Source organism: Thalia democratica, chromosome 2, assembly GCF_965202585.1.
Source record: "Thalia democratica chromosome 2, ktThaDemo2.hap1.1, whole genome shotgun sequence".
Taxonomy (NCBI): Eukaryota; Metazoa; Chordata; class Thaliacea; order Salpida; family Salpidae; genus Thalia; species Thalia democratica.
Window position 1 is genome coordinate 24,289,253 of NC_139166.1, and position 14,571 is coordinate 24,303,823.

General features: G+C 24.4%; 1 protein-coding gene across 3 annotated transcripts; it reads right to left on the bottom strand.

Annotated features, from left to right (window-relative positions):
* Window positions 1-2,689: 2,689 nt before the first annotated feature.
* Window positions 2,690-11,742, bottom strand: LOC145829635 (uncharacterized). Of its 3 annotated transcripts, none has more exons than XM_082937485.1 (6): window positions 7,623-7,757; window positions 6,838-6,988; window positions 6,669-6,774; window positions 3,814-3,962; window positions 3,507-3,630; window positions 2,690-3,206 (listed from the first exon to the last, which is right to left on the bottom strand). In XM_082937485.1, the coding sequence occupies exons 1-6, from the start codon at window positions 7,623-7,625 to the stop codon at window positions 2,900-2,902; spliced, it is 840 nt and encodes a 279-aa protein (XP_082793611.1). In that variant the 5' UTR covers window positions 7,626-7,757; the 3' UTR covers window positions 2,690-2,899. The 3 variants fall into 3 exon arrangements, 2 of the variants coding, with proteins under 2 accessions (XP_082793611.1, XP_082793612.1); XR_014369564.1 differs by lacking the exons at window positions 2,690-3,206; window positions 3,507-3,630; window positions 3,814-3,962; window positions 6,669-6,774 and adding exons at window positions 8,015-8,299; window positions 8,354-8,514; window positions 8,920-9,123; window positions 10,420-11,742 and having other exon boundaries at window positions 6,854-6,988; window positions 7,623-7,776; XM_082937486.1 differs by lacking the exon at window positions 7,623-7,757 and having other exon boundaries at window positions 3,814-3,969; window positions 6,838-6,961.
* Between the last annotated feature and the right edge of the window lie 2,829 nt (window positions 11,743-14,571).

Below are 14,571 nucleotides of genomic sequence, written 5' to 3' on the forward strand. Positions count from 1 at the left end.
AATTATGAAAATTTTACATAAAAGTCTTTAAAATGCTTATTAAGTTTCACGAAAGTCTTATTAATAATTCTATCAATTAAGTTTACTAATCATTCTTGTTAAAATAAAAACAACAAAAAAATTTAATTAAACAAAATTTTTGATCTTAATCAGCTTCTAATTCTATTTTTTAAGTTCCAATTACTTTAAGTTATTAATTTAATCAAATAACTAACTATAAAAATACATAAATTGCTAGAACAAAAAAAGCTAAGAACTTGTGCTTTTTTAACTGTTGTAACTTTTACACGCTTTTTTGCTTTAACAAAATTAAGTTATTATTTTTAGCAACAGCAAACATTTTACAAAAGTTGATCTTATAATAGTTATAATGATGCTTGTGGCTAAAGAAAAAGTAAGTATGTCAGTTTAAACGCATACAAATTTTAAACTCGATTAGTATGTACAACATTTTTTGGTTTTTACAATAGATTTGCTATAGTCCTTTTTAAACGACAAAACGTATTACTACTTGTGAATACTATATTTAGAAATACAAAGTGTTGTGTGATTAGTTTTATTGGTCTTCACCAGCGTTATAAGTATAAAACTAAATCGAGAGCAGAACTTTTTATAGAAACTTCGTACAAATTTTACTTCTTTTTCTATCTTGAGATCTTATTTAATGTGTGAATTGATGAATTTCCCACTTTTCAAAATTTTGTAGGATCAAAAACTTTACTTGGAAATATATATCACTGAGTTTAATTTTGTTTAAAAAAAAAACTCTCATTCAGAAAATTGTTTCAATTTAGTCAAACTAAAAATAATTTTAAACATTTCTTGTAAATATATTCTTTTAATAATATATAGTTCGTTAATACTTAAGCTAAAATTTAAACCCAGTTTTTTTAATCAGAAGTAGTTTTCTCTTAAAGTTGCGTTACCTTTAAATATGTAAAAATACAAAAGTTGCTGTTATTCTCGCTACTCTTTAACTTTGCGAAAGTTGAATTGATTTTAATTGTATTTCACTGTATTTTATTACTTGTTTTTTTAGATTATACAAGACCCACATACTTATTAATAAAAACTTATCACAAGCGTCAATCAACTCACAAAATATTTGCAAAATATATATAAAACTAATACTTTTCAATAACCCCTTGATAGACAGTTTTGTACAGATAAGTATTAATAAACTTTAAAATTGTAGGAACATATTTAATTTGTACCAAACTAAATTTCAATTGATATAATGTTAAAACTCTAGTAAACTATTTTCGTTAACTAAATAAAATAGAAAATTCAGTACTTTAGTTCATAAACACTTGTATTTTTAAAACCAGTTTAGTGTAATAAAACTTTATACAAGTTCAATGTTTTTATGTTACATAGTTGCTAAAACTGTAAGAGATTAATTAATCAGAGTAAAAACAATTAGTATTTGTTTTACTTGCTTTCAAACTGATAAAACTTGTAAAATATGACCTTAAAGCAGTTTTATTTTAACACAATAAAAAAAAATATATTTATTTCCTACATATTTTAGTGCTTTTAAAATTGTTGTTAGTATAAAGTTCTTATAAAGTTTTTCTTTAATATTTATTATTTGATGCTAAACAACGTTAGGTTGAAACTATTTTTTTCTTACAAGTTGTGATTATAAATTATTTACTTACAAGTTAGTACACTGTTAAGCTCAAACAGCTAGAAAATAAAAATAACTGCACTAAAAGAACAAAAACAACTTGACTCCATAAAACAACAAAACATTTTTTTAATTATACTTATACTATATTGTTTATAACTTATAACAACAAAATTGGTGACTTATATAAGATTTGTATAAGACATATAAAATTCTATCAAGTTTTTACCAGAAAAATCGTAAACATAAAATATCATTTTTAATAAAAAAAGTTCGATGAAATTAATACAAGTTTTATTTTCTCAGCGATAGAAAAGTACGTAACGATAATTTTAGACTTTTATTAGCTTTTACAATTTGCACCACCAAAAATATACTATAAACTATAAAATTATTTTGATATGTTTATGATACAAATTTTGGTGTTAATTAGACTTAATATTTTTTCTTTCTATAATTAACCATTTTTTGCATAAAATTTTTTCAATTGAAAAAAAACTTTTTGAATTTTTTACAACAACTAAAAAGTTAATAAAATTCTCTATAGTTTAGATTTACTGCAAACCATTTTTGAAAAAAAACTTCGTCAACATATAGTTTAAAAGCGTAAAATTTATATAACGAATACAAACTTTTAAGTAAAACTGTTCAAATATAGTTTCAGTACATATTTACAAAAAAAAAACTTTTCAGGAAATTTCATTGATTTGTATATTTCCAAAACTCTTAATTTAATGATCAATACCAAATACAATAATTATCTTTGATAATATTGTAAAGACTTTAAAAGTTAATCAAAGTATAATTCAGATTATAAATTTATTTACTTACAACATATAACAGTAAAACATTGATCTTAAGTTTTAAAGTATTCGCTAGAAATGTTTTAACCATATATGGTATTTTAAAGTGTTATAAATAGTTCTAGAATACTTTTAAGTTAAACTTATTTATCATAGTAATATTTTTTAAGGTTTTATGAAGCAGAAAAACAACTGTTTAATATGTAAACAAATAAAAAATCACAACATTAATGAGCATTAACTCAAAGATATAGCTTAAAAGTTATCGTTTACGAATCAAACATTTAGTAACTTGAAGTCTGGTAACAGTTTAAACCAATAATCTGTATTTACATACTAATACTTTTATTAAAAGACATTTTACACTTATGTTTTAAGGTTTTAATTTTCTAGTGATTTTTTTCTTCACTCAATAAATTTAAAACATGTAAATTTAAAAAAGGCAACTCAAAGTCTTAATGAAAGTCTAGCTACAAGTAAACCTCGGTATTTCGCACAAGCCAAAAATGTTATACTCGAAAAAGTTAGCAGCGTCGCAGTTGAAGTCATTGAGCACGTACGGCGTAGTTTGCGTGTCTATTATGACGCAATGCTCGTTCCCATTGTTGTTGTTAGGTTGACTTGAACCCCACTTGTACAAGGAATTGTCTTCAATAAGGCTCGGATCAAACGCACTCGAGTTGAGCATTCTGAATGTACCTTCTTCCAACCTGTCGTCGAACCCGGTCCAGAAGAACTTTTCTGAATGAGATTGCAGTAGGCTCTTTAAAGATCTGTGGAATAAATAAGCGTTAGATGTTACTAAAGAAAATAAAAACTAAAGTTATTCTGTATGTATCACATTTTTAGCAGCCAAATTTTGCATTGTTTTCTGAGAATTCTGTTGATTACAACTTTATTTATGAGAAATACTTAATATTAGGAATTTTGATTTCAATTCATTTAAATTAAGTGTTATTTAATTTAAGTCGTATAATACTTATCAGATAGTTTTAGTTTTGTCTTGCTGACAAAACTCAGTGTGATTACCAATATCAAACGCAAAATAACGTTAAAGTTTTTTTTTAACTCACGGCCAATAGTACTTTCCTTCTGAACCAAAATTTTTATAAAATAGATCTCCACCAAGTTTTAAACACATCAAGCGACATTCATCATAATTTCCTGGACTTGGTGTGATTATGAACGTGTAGTTTACTGATAAAGAGTTTTAATTTATTGATAAATTTTCTTTTTTCTTAATGTAAAACTTTTATTTTAAAATATTTCTTTAATAAAGCTTTCAATTGATAGAAAAGATCTTTTTTTGTTCGTTTTTATTTTTGTCTAAAACTGTCAAATGAAACTGATTAAATTAACATATAACCTATTATAACTTACAGTAGCTTTTTTCGAAAGCATTTTGAAACATCAGGTAGTCTTCACAAGACAACTTAGTAGTAGATGTGGCCGATTGCACGCAAACTGATTTTTCGAGGTAACAGTTGTTGTCTCCACACTCTAAACTTTTTGCCACTTCAAACTGTTCACTATAAGCTGAGTGAGATGAAAAAACAGCAAAAATCAAAATTGATAATTTGATAATATTCAAAACTTTCATTTTTTAGCTTTAATCTGCAACACTTTTTAAATCAAACCACTTGTAAAGTTTTTCAAAGACTACTTGCCGAAACAAAAATTGAGTAAACGTTTAATATTTGAAGTTTTTGAGTTTTAAAGCCGAAAAAGAATCCTTTAAGTCAAGAAACTTATTTTTTAAACAGCTTTTAACTAAGTAGAAAAATAATAACAGTTTAAGTTGAAATTAATTTTTTGGTTTGCTCGTTTTGTTTTCTTAAAACTTTTTATAAATAAAATTAGATCTTAATAGTTAAACTTTATCCTTTTATTTTAGAGCTTTGTTTATTAAATCATTTAGCGATACCCGCTAGCTATTTTTCGTAATATCTTTTATAATTTTTTTTATAAATAAACACAACAGGTAAAATTTCTAACTAAAAAAGATAATTTTGAAATCAAACTTTTTATTTTTTTAACTTAATTTAAAAGGTTTATTTAGTCCTTAAAATAAAATTTTCTAGAAAATTTCTCAATAGAACTTTTTAACAATAAACGTAAAGTTTTTTTCCTGCTTTTAAGTATTTTATTTCAAAATGTAAGTAATATCTACTAATGTAAATATTTCTACAAAGAATCACGTATATTTCGCAATCTAGTGAAGTCTTATAAACTATTTTTTGGTTATATACATGTATTTTTTCATTACATAACAAAAATTAAAGTCACACCCAAAACTAACAGTACTTTAAGAATGATAAACGTACGACTTATTCCAATATGTTTTTTCCTTAAATTACAATAATTGCTTTAAAGGTGTTTTTGTGCAATTATAAAGTATTTACTATGATTATAAAATTGTAGGGCAAGTAAAACAATTATGAGCTTATCAAGTTTTAAATAAGTACTTTTTTTATTTTCGATGCTTTTAATAAGTGTTTGTTAGATTAAACTCTTTTATTACATAACAAAATATGAAATCTACCTGAATAACAAAACCCTAACTTTGTTACTTAAAGAAAACTGTGCAAGTTAAATGTTAAGGTTGTTTTCTAAACTTTTATTTTGACCTGATGTACTAAAATTTCAACGTATTCTAACATAAAGTTTTAAAATATTTACTTCATTAAAAATTTTATAGGAAAGTTATTAAAAGAGCTGAGTTTAACAATGATAGTTTTTAAGGCATTTATTTACAAAAAATTATTTTTTCTTTTAATAGACTTAAACGTAACTTTATAGACAAAAACTTTAGCTAAAAAAGGTAGTTGTTAAAAAATACTCAATTTTTGTAAATTTAGATAAAGATATTATTAGCCTTGATATAAAATTAACAGACTTGTGTATAAATAAATATTCACAAGACTTTAAAGGAGTAAATAATGTTTACTATAGTTCAAAATAGCTTAATTCAAATTTGTCAATTTAATGGTCAATAATATTTAATGGTCAATTATCTTTTAAATGTCTCTAAAAATATTTTTTGTTACACCCATTGTTTTTTAAAACAGTAACTAAAGTTTTCGACTATATTCTAATTCAATCCTGTTTTCATTTTAAAGTAAAATACTTTTTTGTGATGAAAGTATAGTTAACAGTAATAATTAACTTTAAGAGGTTTTCTTTAACTGCATATTTATAATCTTATGTTTAAGATATAGTTTAATATTAAAATATTATGTTTGAAATAAAACTCAAACACGCTACAATTATAAAATAAAAGAGTATGTTGAAACTTAGTTGTGTTACAATTTTACCCATTATTTAACTATAAAAGTGACAAACAATTTGAAAAAACAACTTTCAAGCTAGTTGTACGATTGCTGTATCTGATACTTAGCGTTGTTTTGTCTGTATTTATTTTGTTTTTGCTCAAATATAAAAAACTAACTAAAACAGATGAAAATTACTTTAGACATATGTGTAAACTGACTAAAACAGTCAACAATAATAATATAAATTAGGTTTTTGCAAATATATAACAAAATATAAACTCTGCTGTTGTGAAAATAGTGAGTTGTAGCTAGTAAATTTTTTATGCAAGAAAAAAAATGAACAGTTATAGTAAGAATTACACCAAATCAAGAACAAATTACATAAAGATAAAATAGAGTTAATACAGCAGTTTAAAGTAATAAATGGTTTTAATTTGTTTTAATCATTATTTTGAATTTGTAAAATGAAGGGCTTCAGATTTATTTCTAGACTTTTTGGAAAAAAAGTACATCCTATATTCTGTATCCAAAAAGTAGTTTATGATTACATTGAAAAAGCCGAAAAAATAATAAAGTTATATTTTAGTTATTATCTGTTTCAAAACATTTACTTTTTACTTAATCAAAAACTTTTTACTTAAACTATTAGAAGATAATTGTCGAAATTGTAAAGCTATAATAAATTTTACTGACTAAAAAATGATTGGATGCGTAAATGTTCAGTTTTAATTTCACTTAGACACGAGAACCAAGATTTATAATAAAAATTTCATAGTATAGTTTTAGTAAATGATAAATAAACTTATGATTTTAAGTACATAAAATAACTTATTTTTTATTAGTTATTTATTGTATGTAGTACTTATGTTGTAAAAATTTTAAATAAAATTTCATATTAAATATTTAAATATTAAAGTTAAGTTAACCATATATTATACGAAAAATAAAGTTTAAAAAACTTACCTTCTAGCAAAAAACAAATAAAGTGTGATAAAGAGATAATTTGACTCTGTGAAAAGACATCCATTGCTTTTTATGTTAGTAACTAATACTGAAATCATATATGGCACTGTAAATATAAGTTTTTTGGATTTAACATTTTTTATGTACTAATATTTATTTTAAAACTTACATGTACTTACAGAAAACCCAAAAACCATTACACATATGCTGAAGTGAGCTTTTTTCTCGTTTGCATCAATTATTTGAAATTGACTAGTTAGTTTTCGTGATTTTTCAAACTTTTTTTTCAAGACAGGAACTAGTGACAGTGAAGTTGCAATCTAGCAGAGAATTAGAAGAAAATCAATATTTTAAATCTACATACATTGTTGTATGTGCTTTTAAAATGTTAAAAATTTATGTTTTTTAACAACAGTTAAAAAAAAATTGTAATTGAAGTACAGATTTAGATAATTTTACTAAAACTATCAAAATAAAAATAAAAAAGTATTTGTTGTTTACTGAAACAAAATCGTAGTAAATATACACTTGTAGAGTAGTAAGACTTTAAGAATACATGTTTAATACTTACCTTTTTGAAAAATATCAAAACTTTATACTTTTTTGAAAAATCAGCACATTTAAAAATGAAAACTGTAGTAAAATTAACTTATGTTACTGATTGTCTTTTTTTAAGTAGATATAAAACAATGTTAGAATACTGATAAAGCTCTCGTTATTATTTTATGCAAAGTGTTGTAAAAATAGCTGCTTGGTATAGCATACATAAAAAAGTTTTAATTAAAGTTTACAATTATAATTAAACAAAATTGTTTACTTAATGTACATTAGTTCATACTCATAAGTTCAAGATAAAAGTTGAGAACGTTATATACAGTATTTTAAGGCTTGTTTTAAAAAGTAACTACAAAGTTATAAAAAATATAAATAACAAACTAAGAAATAAAAACTAACCATTGCAACATATGGAATGACTAAGGTGAATGTTGCTATATAAAGATATACTAAGGATATAAAAATAGTTGTGTTGGGAATTAGGTAAAATTTCAATTAAAAAGACAAAAAAACTCGTGGTTATACGTAAATCTCACTGCAAACGGAAATAAAACTGTGAATAAAAATACTTTGAGTTACAGTAAGCTGTTAAATATTATAAAAAGTCGCTTAAGTGTTTTTAAAATATTAAGTTAAGTAAAAAACTAACAGTTTTGAGTTATTGAATTTATTGAGTTACTTAAATGATTTTATAAAAGTTTTTTAACATATATAAGTTTAAAAAAATTGTTCTTAATTAACAAAATAACATTTCTTTTTTTTTATGTTCAAAAATAATCCACTTAACTCACGCAGCAAAAGGGACAATGCTAATGCAAGAAGTAATGAAATAACAACAATGACAACGACTGATTTTTTTTTCAAGACTTTCAATGGATAACAGACAACGTAGAGCTTCACCGAGCAAGCTGTAGTCAACAAATATAAATTGGAAAGAAACACAAACATGAAAGCTACTCCTCGCACTTTTGAACTTATAGAGTTGTGCTGGTATGTTATGTAGTCGATGAGCTCTGAAGCCGTTTCGTAGTATGTTCCAATTATGTTCGGCAAAATCATTGCAAATAGAAAAATACCTGTTAAGCAGTTTGTTTTTAAAAATATATTTTGAAGTTATATACAAAACCAACCTGTAAAAATATCAGTCGTCGTTAGAACCGCTTTTAAGAGGTTGAACGGCGAAAGTGTGTTACTTTTCTGTTTAAGGTAAACAAAATAGGTCAAGTTGCCAGTCGTAGTCAAAATTCCGAGCAAAAAAACAAAGACAGAAGTAGATACAAAACTGGCTAAGCTGTAAATATAGTTTGTGAAAGTAGTTTACTTTGATACCATTATATAGTTATCTATTTTATTTAATCTAATTAGACATTATGAAAATGTATTCTATATACAAAAAAAATTGTATAGAAACGTGAACAGTTTTTGATTCTCTAGTTATTTGAAGTTGTTATTGTGTCTTATCTTTTTTTTTTGCTAACTTTCCTGAATTAAACGTTTACTTTTTGTTAGACGTAGATGAAAATACTCATTCATTTATATTATATTTTTGATACTCTCTACTCATTGATAAAAACTTTTCATTAAAAATACCTCAATTGTTCTTTAGTAATTTTACTTTACAACTACAAGCTACAAAGTCACAAATATATGATAAGTTCTACTTAAAACTTAGAGGAAAATAGATATTAAAAATAACCTGCAGTGATCACAAGCGTTAAAAGAAATGTTTCTGCAAGCTACGTAAGCTTCATAATCACAGAATACGAGGGATCTACACAGTATGATGTTGTTTGTAAGTGTATTGTTTGTGTTGTTTGTAAGTGCTGCTTTCGCCGTAACAGTAGCATACTCAAATAGTACTACATGCGGTTTCCTGGTTACTGTAGCCTCATCATCGAGTCTTTACCAGCGGCAACAAAGTTCATAGAAAAGTAAAAAAGTTATTATAATATATAAAAAATTTCATAGTAATATTAAAACAAGAAAGTATTTTACAGTTTTTATTTTTAGTAGTTATCTTTTAACTACATAACTGAAAAAACATGTACTCTAAAAATTAAATACACTTAAACATTGTTTTTTTCATTGATTTTTTAATTTTATTATTTAATACAATCAACTTTAAAGCATCTTAATATTTCTGACTTTTGGTTATACACTATCAATAATACGGGTAGCTGTCTAAATTGAGCGAGCGTACAAAATTGCACGAGGGGACAAGATTACACGAGTTCAAAAAATTGTACGAAGATACTTTTGCACGAGGGGATAAAATTGCACGAAGATAAAATTGAACGAATATACTTTTGCACGAAGAGTCAATTTTGCGCGAAGACACTTTTGCACGAGCAGACGATTTTGCACGAGTTAATTTTTTTTTGTTTGTTTTTTTTAATTTGTTATAAATATTTTCAAATTAATTTTTTTGTTTATTTTTTTCATCACTGTTACCCCTAACCCTTACACTCGGTCGATAAGTTTTTGTTTCTTTTTCTTTATTTTTCTTCTTTTATTTTTTTGTTATAATTTTTTTATTTTAGTTTTTATATTTTTTTTTTTTGTTATTATTTTTACTATCACTGTTACCCCTAACCCTTACCCTCGGTGAGTAACTTTTTTCTTTTTTTTTTGTTAAATATTTTTTGAGTTTATTTTTTCTGTTTATTTTCATTTTAATTTTTTTTTTTTTATTTACTCACGTGCAAAAATGTAACTCGTGCAAAATTTACCCTTGGTGCAAAATCGTCTTCATGCAATTTTGTCCCCTCGTGCAATTTTGTACCGTCTTGCAATTTTGGCTTTGTGCAAATTTGGCTTTGTGGAATTTTGTGCACTCGTGCAATTTTGTAAACTCGTGCAAATTTGTCTTCGTGCAATTTAGACCCGTTCTCCAATAATACAGTGTAAGTAGAAAATTAACATTAAAGTTTATAATGTTTTTCAAATTAATCAAAAATCTGATCATGTTAAAGTAGCAACTATCAAAATTCATCAGTTAAACAACAACGATTTAATAAACAAAAACTAATAATAAAATATATTTATACTTTACTATATAGCTATAAAGACACATTATAAATTTTACTCAAGTAAAATTTTACCTTTGATTCTATTTTTAAAATTTCTTAATTAATTTGAGAGCTTAAAATCATTGATTTAATTAAAAAATTATTATTACTTCATAATTGTAAATTACCTCATTTCTTTACCACTTGCTTTTTCCAATAAAAATACCACTAAAACTTTTAAAACTACATACTTCATTTTTAATTTTTGTTAGCTTCAGGGTTGCCACTCTTTGAGCCAAAAAATCTTCCCTGAGTGACCAAAAATTTCCCTGAGTAGCCTTAAATCTCCCTGAGTTTCCCTGAGTATTTTTCAAATCTTAAAAAAAAAATTTCTCTTCTAACACAAATTATTAATACCTCATTCTAATTTTTCTTCTTTAATAATAAAAGGAAGGTTGTATGTGTATGCTTCTGCATTAAATTTATGAAAAAAACTGTTTTCAAAAACTCAATTTTAAAAGGTTAAATTAAAAATGAAAAACTAAATTTTTGCACAACTTTGTGTAAACATGTTAGTTAACTTTCTACATAAAAGAATAAAGTTTAATTTGTTTGACATTTTAATTGACAAATTTAATTATACTATAATAATAATTTCACATGAAGAACTCACTTAAATGCATACATAATAACTTCATTATGACTTGTATGTCTTTCCTAGCAACTGTTCTGAATGCAGTAAATAAAACTTAAAAGCTTAACATTATTGTAAAAAAACCTGCAAAAAGAAAGTTTAAAGAAATAGCTAAAGAAATATCTCATATCAAAGTACAACTTAATACCTAACAACTGATACAAAATAATCTAAAATTAATTTTTTTTTATGTCTTTTAGATGTTCATACACAACCTATTTTAAATAACTGAAAACATAATTTTGATTTTAAAACAATTTCACATTACCTAATAAAAAAATCTTAATACTGTTTTTTTAAGTATGCAATTTTTAAATCAATAGTTTTAATTTTATTTTCAAGTTTATTTGCGTTGTCCTTAGCGGCTATTCCTCTTGCTAATAATTCTTTCATTGCTTCTAAATCAGACTATTAAATTTCAATGAATAGTTAACACAACTTTCATTTCTCTAAACTGTTTGATTTTACTTAAGTAAATATAAGTTTAACACTTAAAAAAACTACAATGTTAATTCTAAGAATATTGAAGAAATAGCCGCAAGGCTAAAAAAATTCTAAATAACCACTTAAATAACAAAAATTACTATTTTTGAACAAAATATCGAAACTGGATTAACTAAACCTCATTCTAGATCTAGAAAAAAATTTCCCTGAGATTTTCAAAAACTTCCCTGAAATTAAGAGAAAAAATCAAAACTTCCCTGAGTTTCCCTGAGTTAAAAGAAAAATGCCAAAATTCCCTGAGTTTCCCTGAGATTTTCTACAGTTTGAAAATTCCCTGAGATTCCCTGAGTTCCCTGAGTTCCCTGAGTGTGTGGCAACCCTGTAGCTTGTTTTTGTTTTAGTTTTTTAAATAGAGAATTAGTTTATAAACGAAGTTAATAAAATAATTACATTAGCAATTTAAGTCATGTCACTTATAAATTGAGCAATATAAGAGTTTCCGTTTACACAACCGTAGTTGATGTAATGTAATTTTACACAAGTGTATGTAAAGGATATTCTGCATTATTAAAGAAAAAATTTATATGCATTTTTAAGAGTTTTTTTTTTTTTGATAAATTAATATAAGCTATTTATATGCAAGCTTATATTTGAAGAAAATAGAATCAAAATTATATACGTTCTACATATGTGATATTCTTTTAAAAATATACATAAAACACTTGTTGTAGTTATTCTAGCTGTTACATATAAATTACTGTAGAACCCTGGTTTTTAGCAACAAGTTTTTTTATAAATGATACTAATAAGTTAAGACATATATCTGCGGTATGTAGCTCGAAGATCGAAAGGTTTTTCTGTACACTAAGTCATTTGACTATTTTTTTCGTTTTTATACATAAAACAAGTCTTTTTCAACAACACATATATATTTCAACAATTTTCTTCAGTGTGATTACAATTGTAACAAGGTAAAACAAATTTTAAACTTATATAGCCTTTTTAATTATATGAGAAATTATCAATCAATTAGCAAAAAAAACCCTAAACTATAACAACAAAAAAAAATTAAAAACAACAAGGAAAACGTAATTAACTGTAACAATTTAAAACAAAACAAAATTAGTCTAATTTAAACAAGGATAATGAGTAATCAAATTCTCTTTGTTTGCATAATTCTGGCTTGTTTAAGTGAATATAAATAGCTTCTATTTTAATTAAATCAAAAATGTTCGTGCAACTTCTTAAAACTTTAAAACTTTGTCTCACTGTAATTATTACCACATTTAGGATTTTTTACTAAGTGCTCTGAAATTGATGATCTTTTTGTTGCGTTTAAGGTTGCATTACTCATTTTCTTCGGTTGATTTTTGATATGGTCTTTCACGCACTTAGGTACGTGCTCTTTTATTCTTGTTTCTAAATGCCTAGAAGTTTGTCCTATATAGCTGTAACTGTATTGTAACTGTATTGTTAATAATTACAGTGAGACAAAGTTCAAAGTTTTAAGAAGTTGCACGAACATTTTTGATTTAATTAAAATAGAAGCTATTTATATTCACTTAAACAAGCCAGAATTATGCAAACTAAGAGAATTTGATTACTCATTATCCTTGTTTAAATTAGACTAATTTTGTTTTGTTTTAAATTGTTACAGTTAATTACGTTTTCCTTGTTGTTTTTAATTTTTTTTTGTTGTTATAGTTTAGGGTTTTTTTTGCTAATTGATTGATAATTTCTCATATAATTAAAAAGGCTATATAAGTTTAAAATTTGTTTTACCTTGTTACAATTGTAATCACACTGAAGAAAATTGTTGAAATATATATGTGTTGTTGAAAAAGACTTGTTTTGTGTATAAAAATTAAAATTAGCAGACGTATGTTTAATATTTTTTTCGTGTTTAATATTGTTTATTAAACGACAACAAAGCGCTCAAATTATTTGCTCCTGGGATCTGTAGCACAAAAAAACTTTCGGCCATAATAACTTTAAAAAAAATTCAATAAATTATATATCTATTATATAAACCTAATTACTTTTTTAATAGTATCTAAAAGTTTTTGATGTTTATGCTTAATTAAACATTTTGTCCTTTTTAAGAACTTTTTGATATTAGTTTATTATGACAGTCTTTAAAATATTGATGTTTTTTTTTACAAAAAATAAATTCAACTCTTGCTTTTCCAAATTAATTGAGTGGAAATTTTTGAAATCAGGATTTGGCCGAGTTGGCAAACCGTCAAAAACCTAAATTTAAGTTCTCGAAAAGTACTCTAAGATTTTTTATTTTTATGAGATTTTGCCGTATATTTTTAGGAGTCCTTTTGAATATAAAATTATCGATTTAATTCAGTGTAAATTAATGTGAGAGTTGCGAAATTTTTTTAGCAAATTTTCTTCCAGGTTTTAAAAAACACACGTTTTAGGGTCTATTTTTAGTTTAAAATTAAGTTCAATGTAAAAAAACTGTGTTCAATAGCACAATCACATTGAAAAGATATCTTAAAGCTTCTTTAAATGTGCTTTTAGATTAAAAAAAACTCGATCATCACAAAATTAAAAACCAAAATTTTACTACTTAGCATTTGAAAATTCTTTAAAATCCTAGATTTTTTATTGGTTTTTGTTCAAAATTCCAGGTTTTTTTCGAAATTTCTCAAATTCAAGATTCTTTGGTAATTCTAAAATAAGCTTTACTGATCCTATTTAGTAAGACCGTTTTATAATTTTACATTTTATTTTAAACAACTTCTTTTTTTAAGTAGTATCTAAAAAAGCATTAGTATAAACTTTTAACATACTTTTTTAATAACTTTATTCATATAAGCTTGGAGTTTTTACAAGTTTTCAATATTTATTTGTTATCCAATTAAATAGAGTTTGTAAATTTAAGTTAATCTTTAATGTCTCTATGCATGTTTGTTTAATTTTCCTGAATTTAATTGTGACTGAAAGTCTCATTATCTTTATTGATTAACTGAGCAAAAAAAGTTTTATAATAAAATTCTAGCATTAATAAATTTGTCTTAGTTTAAAATTAAAATAAATTTTAAAAAAATATTTGTTTGTTTATTTACTTGTGAAAATTATTTGTGTATCTTTATATTTTAAGCTAAAATATTGAAAACATGATACAAATAAAGTAAATTTTTATTATCTATAGTAGAATTAATCTAGTACGTTTTTTCACAACGATGTA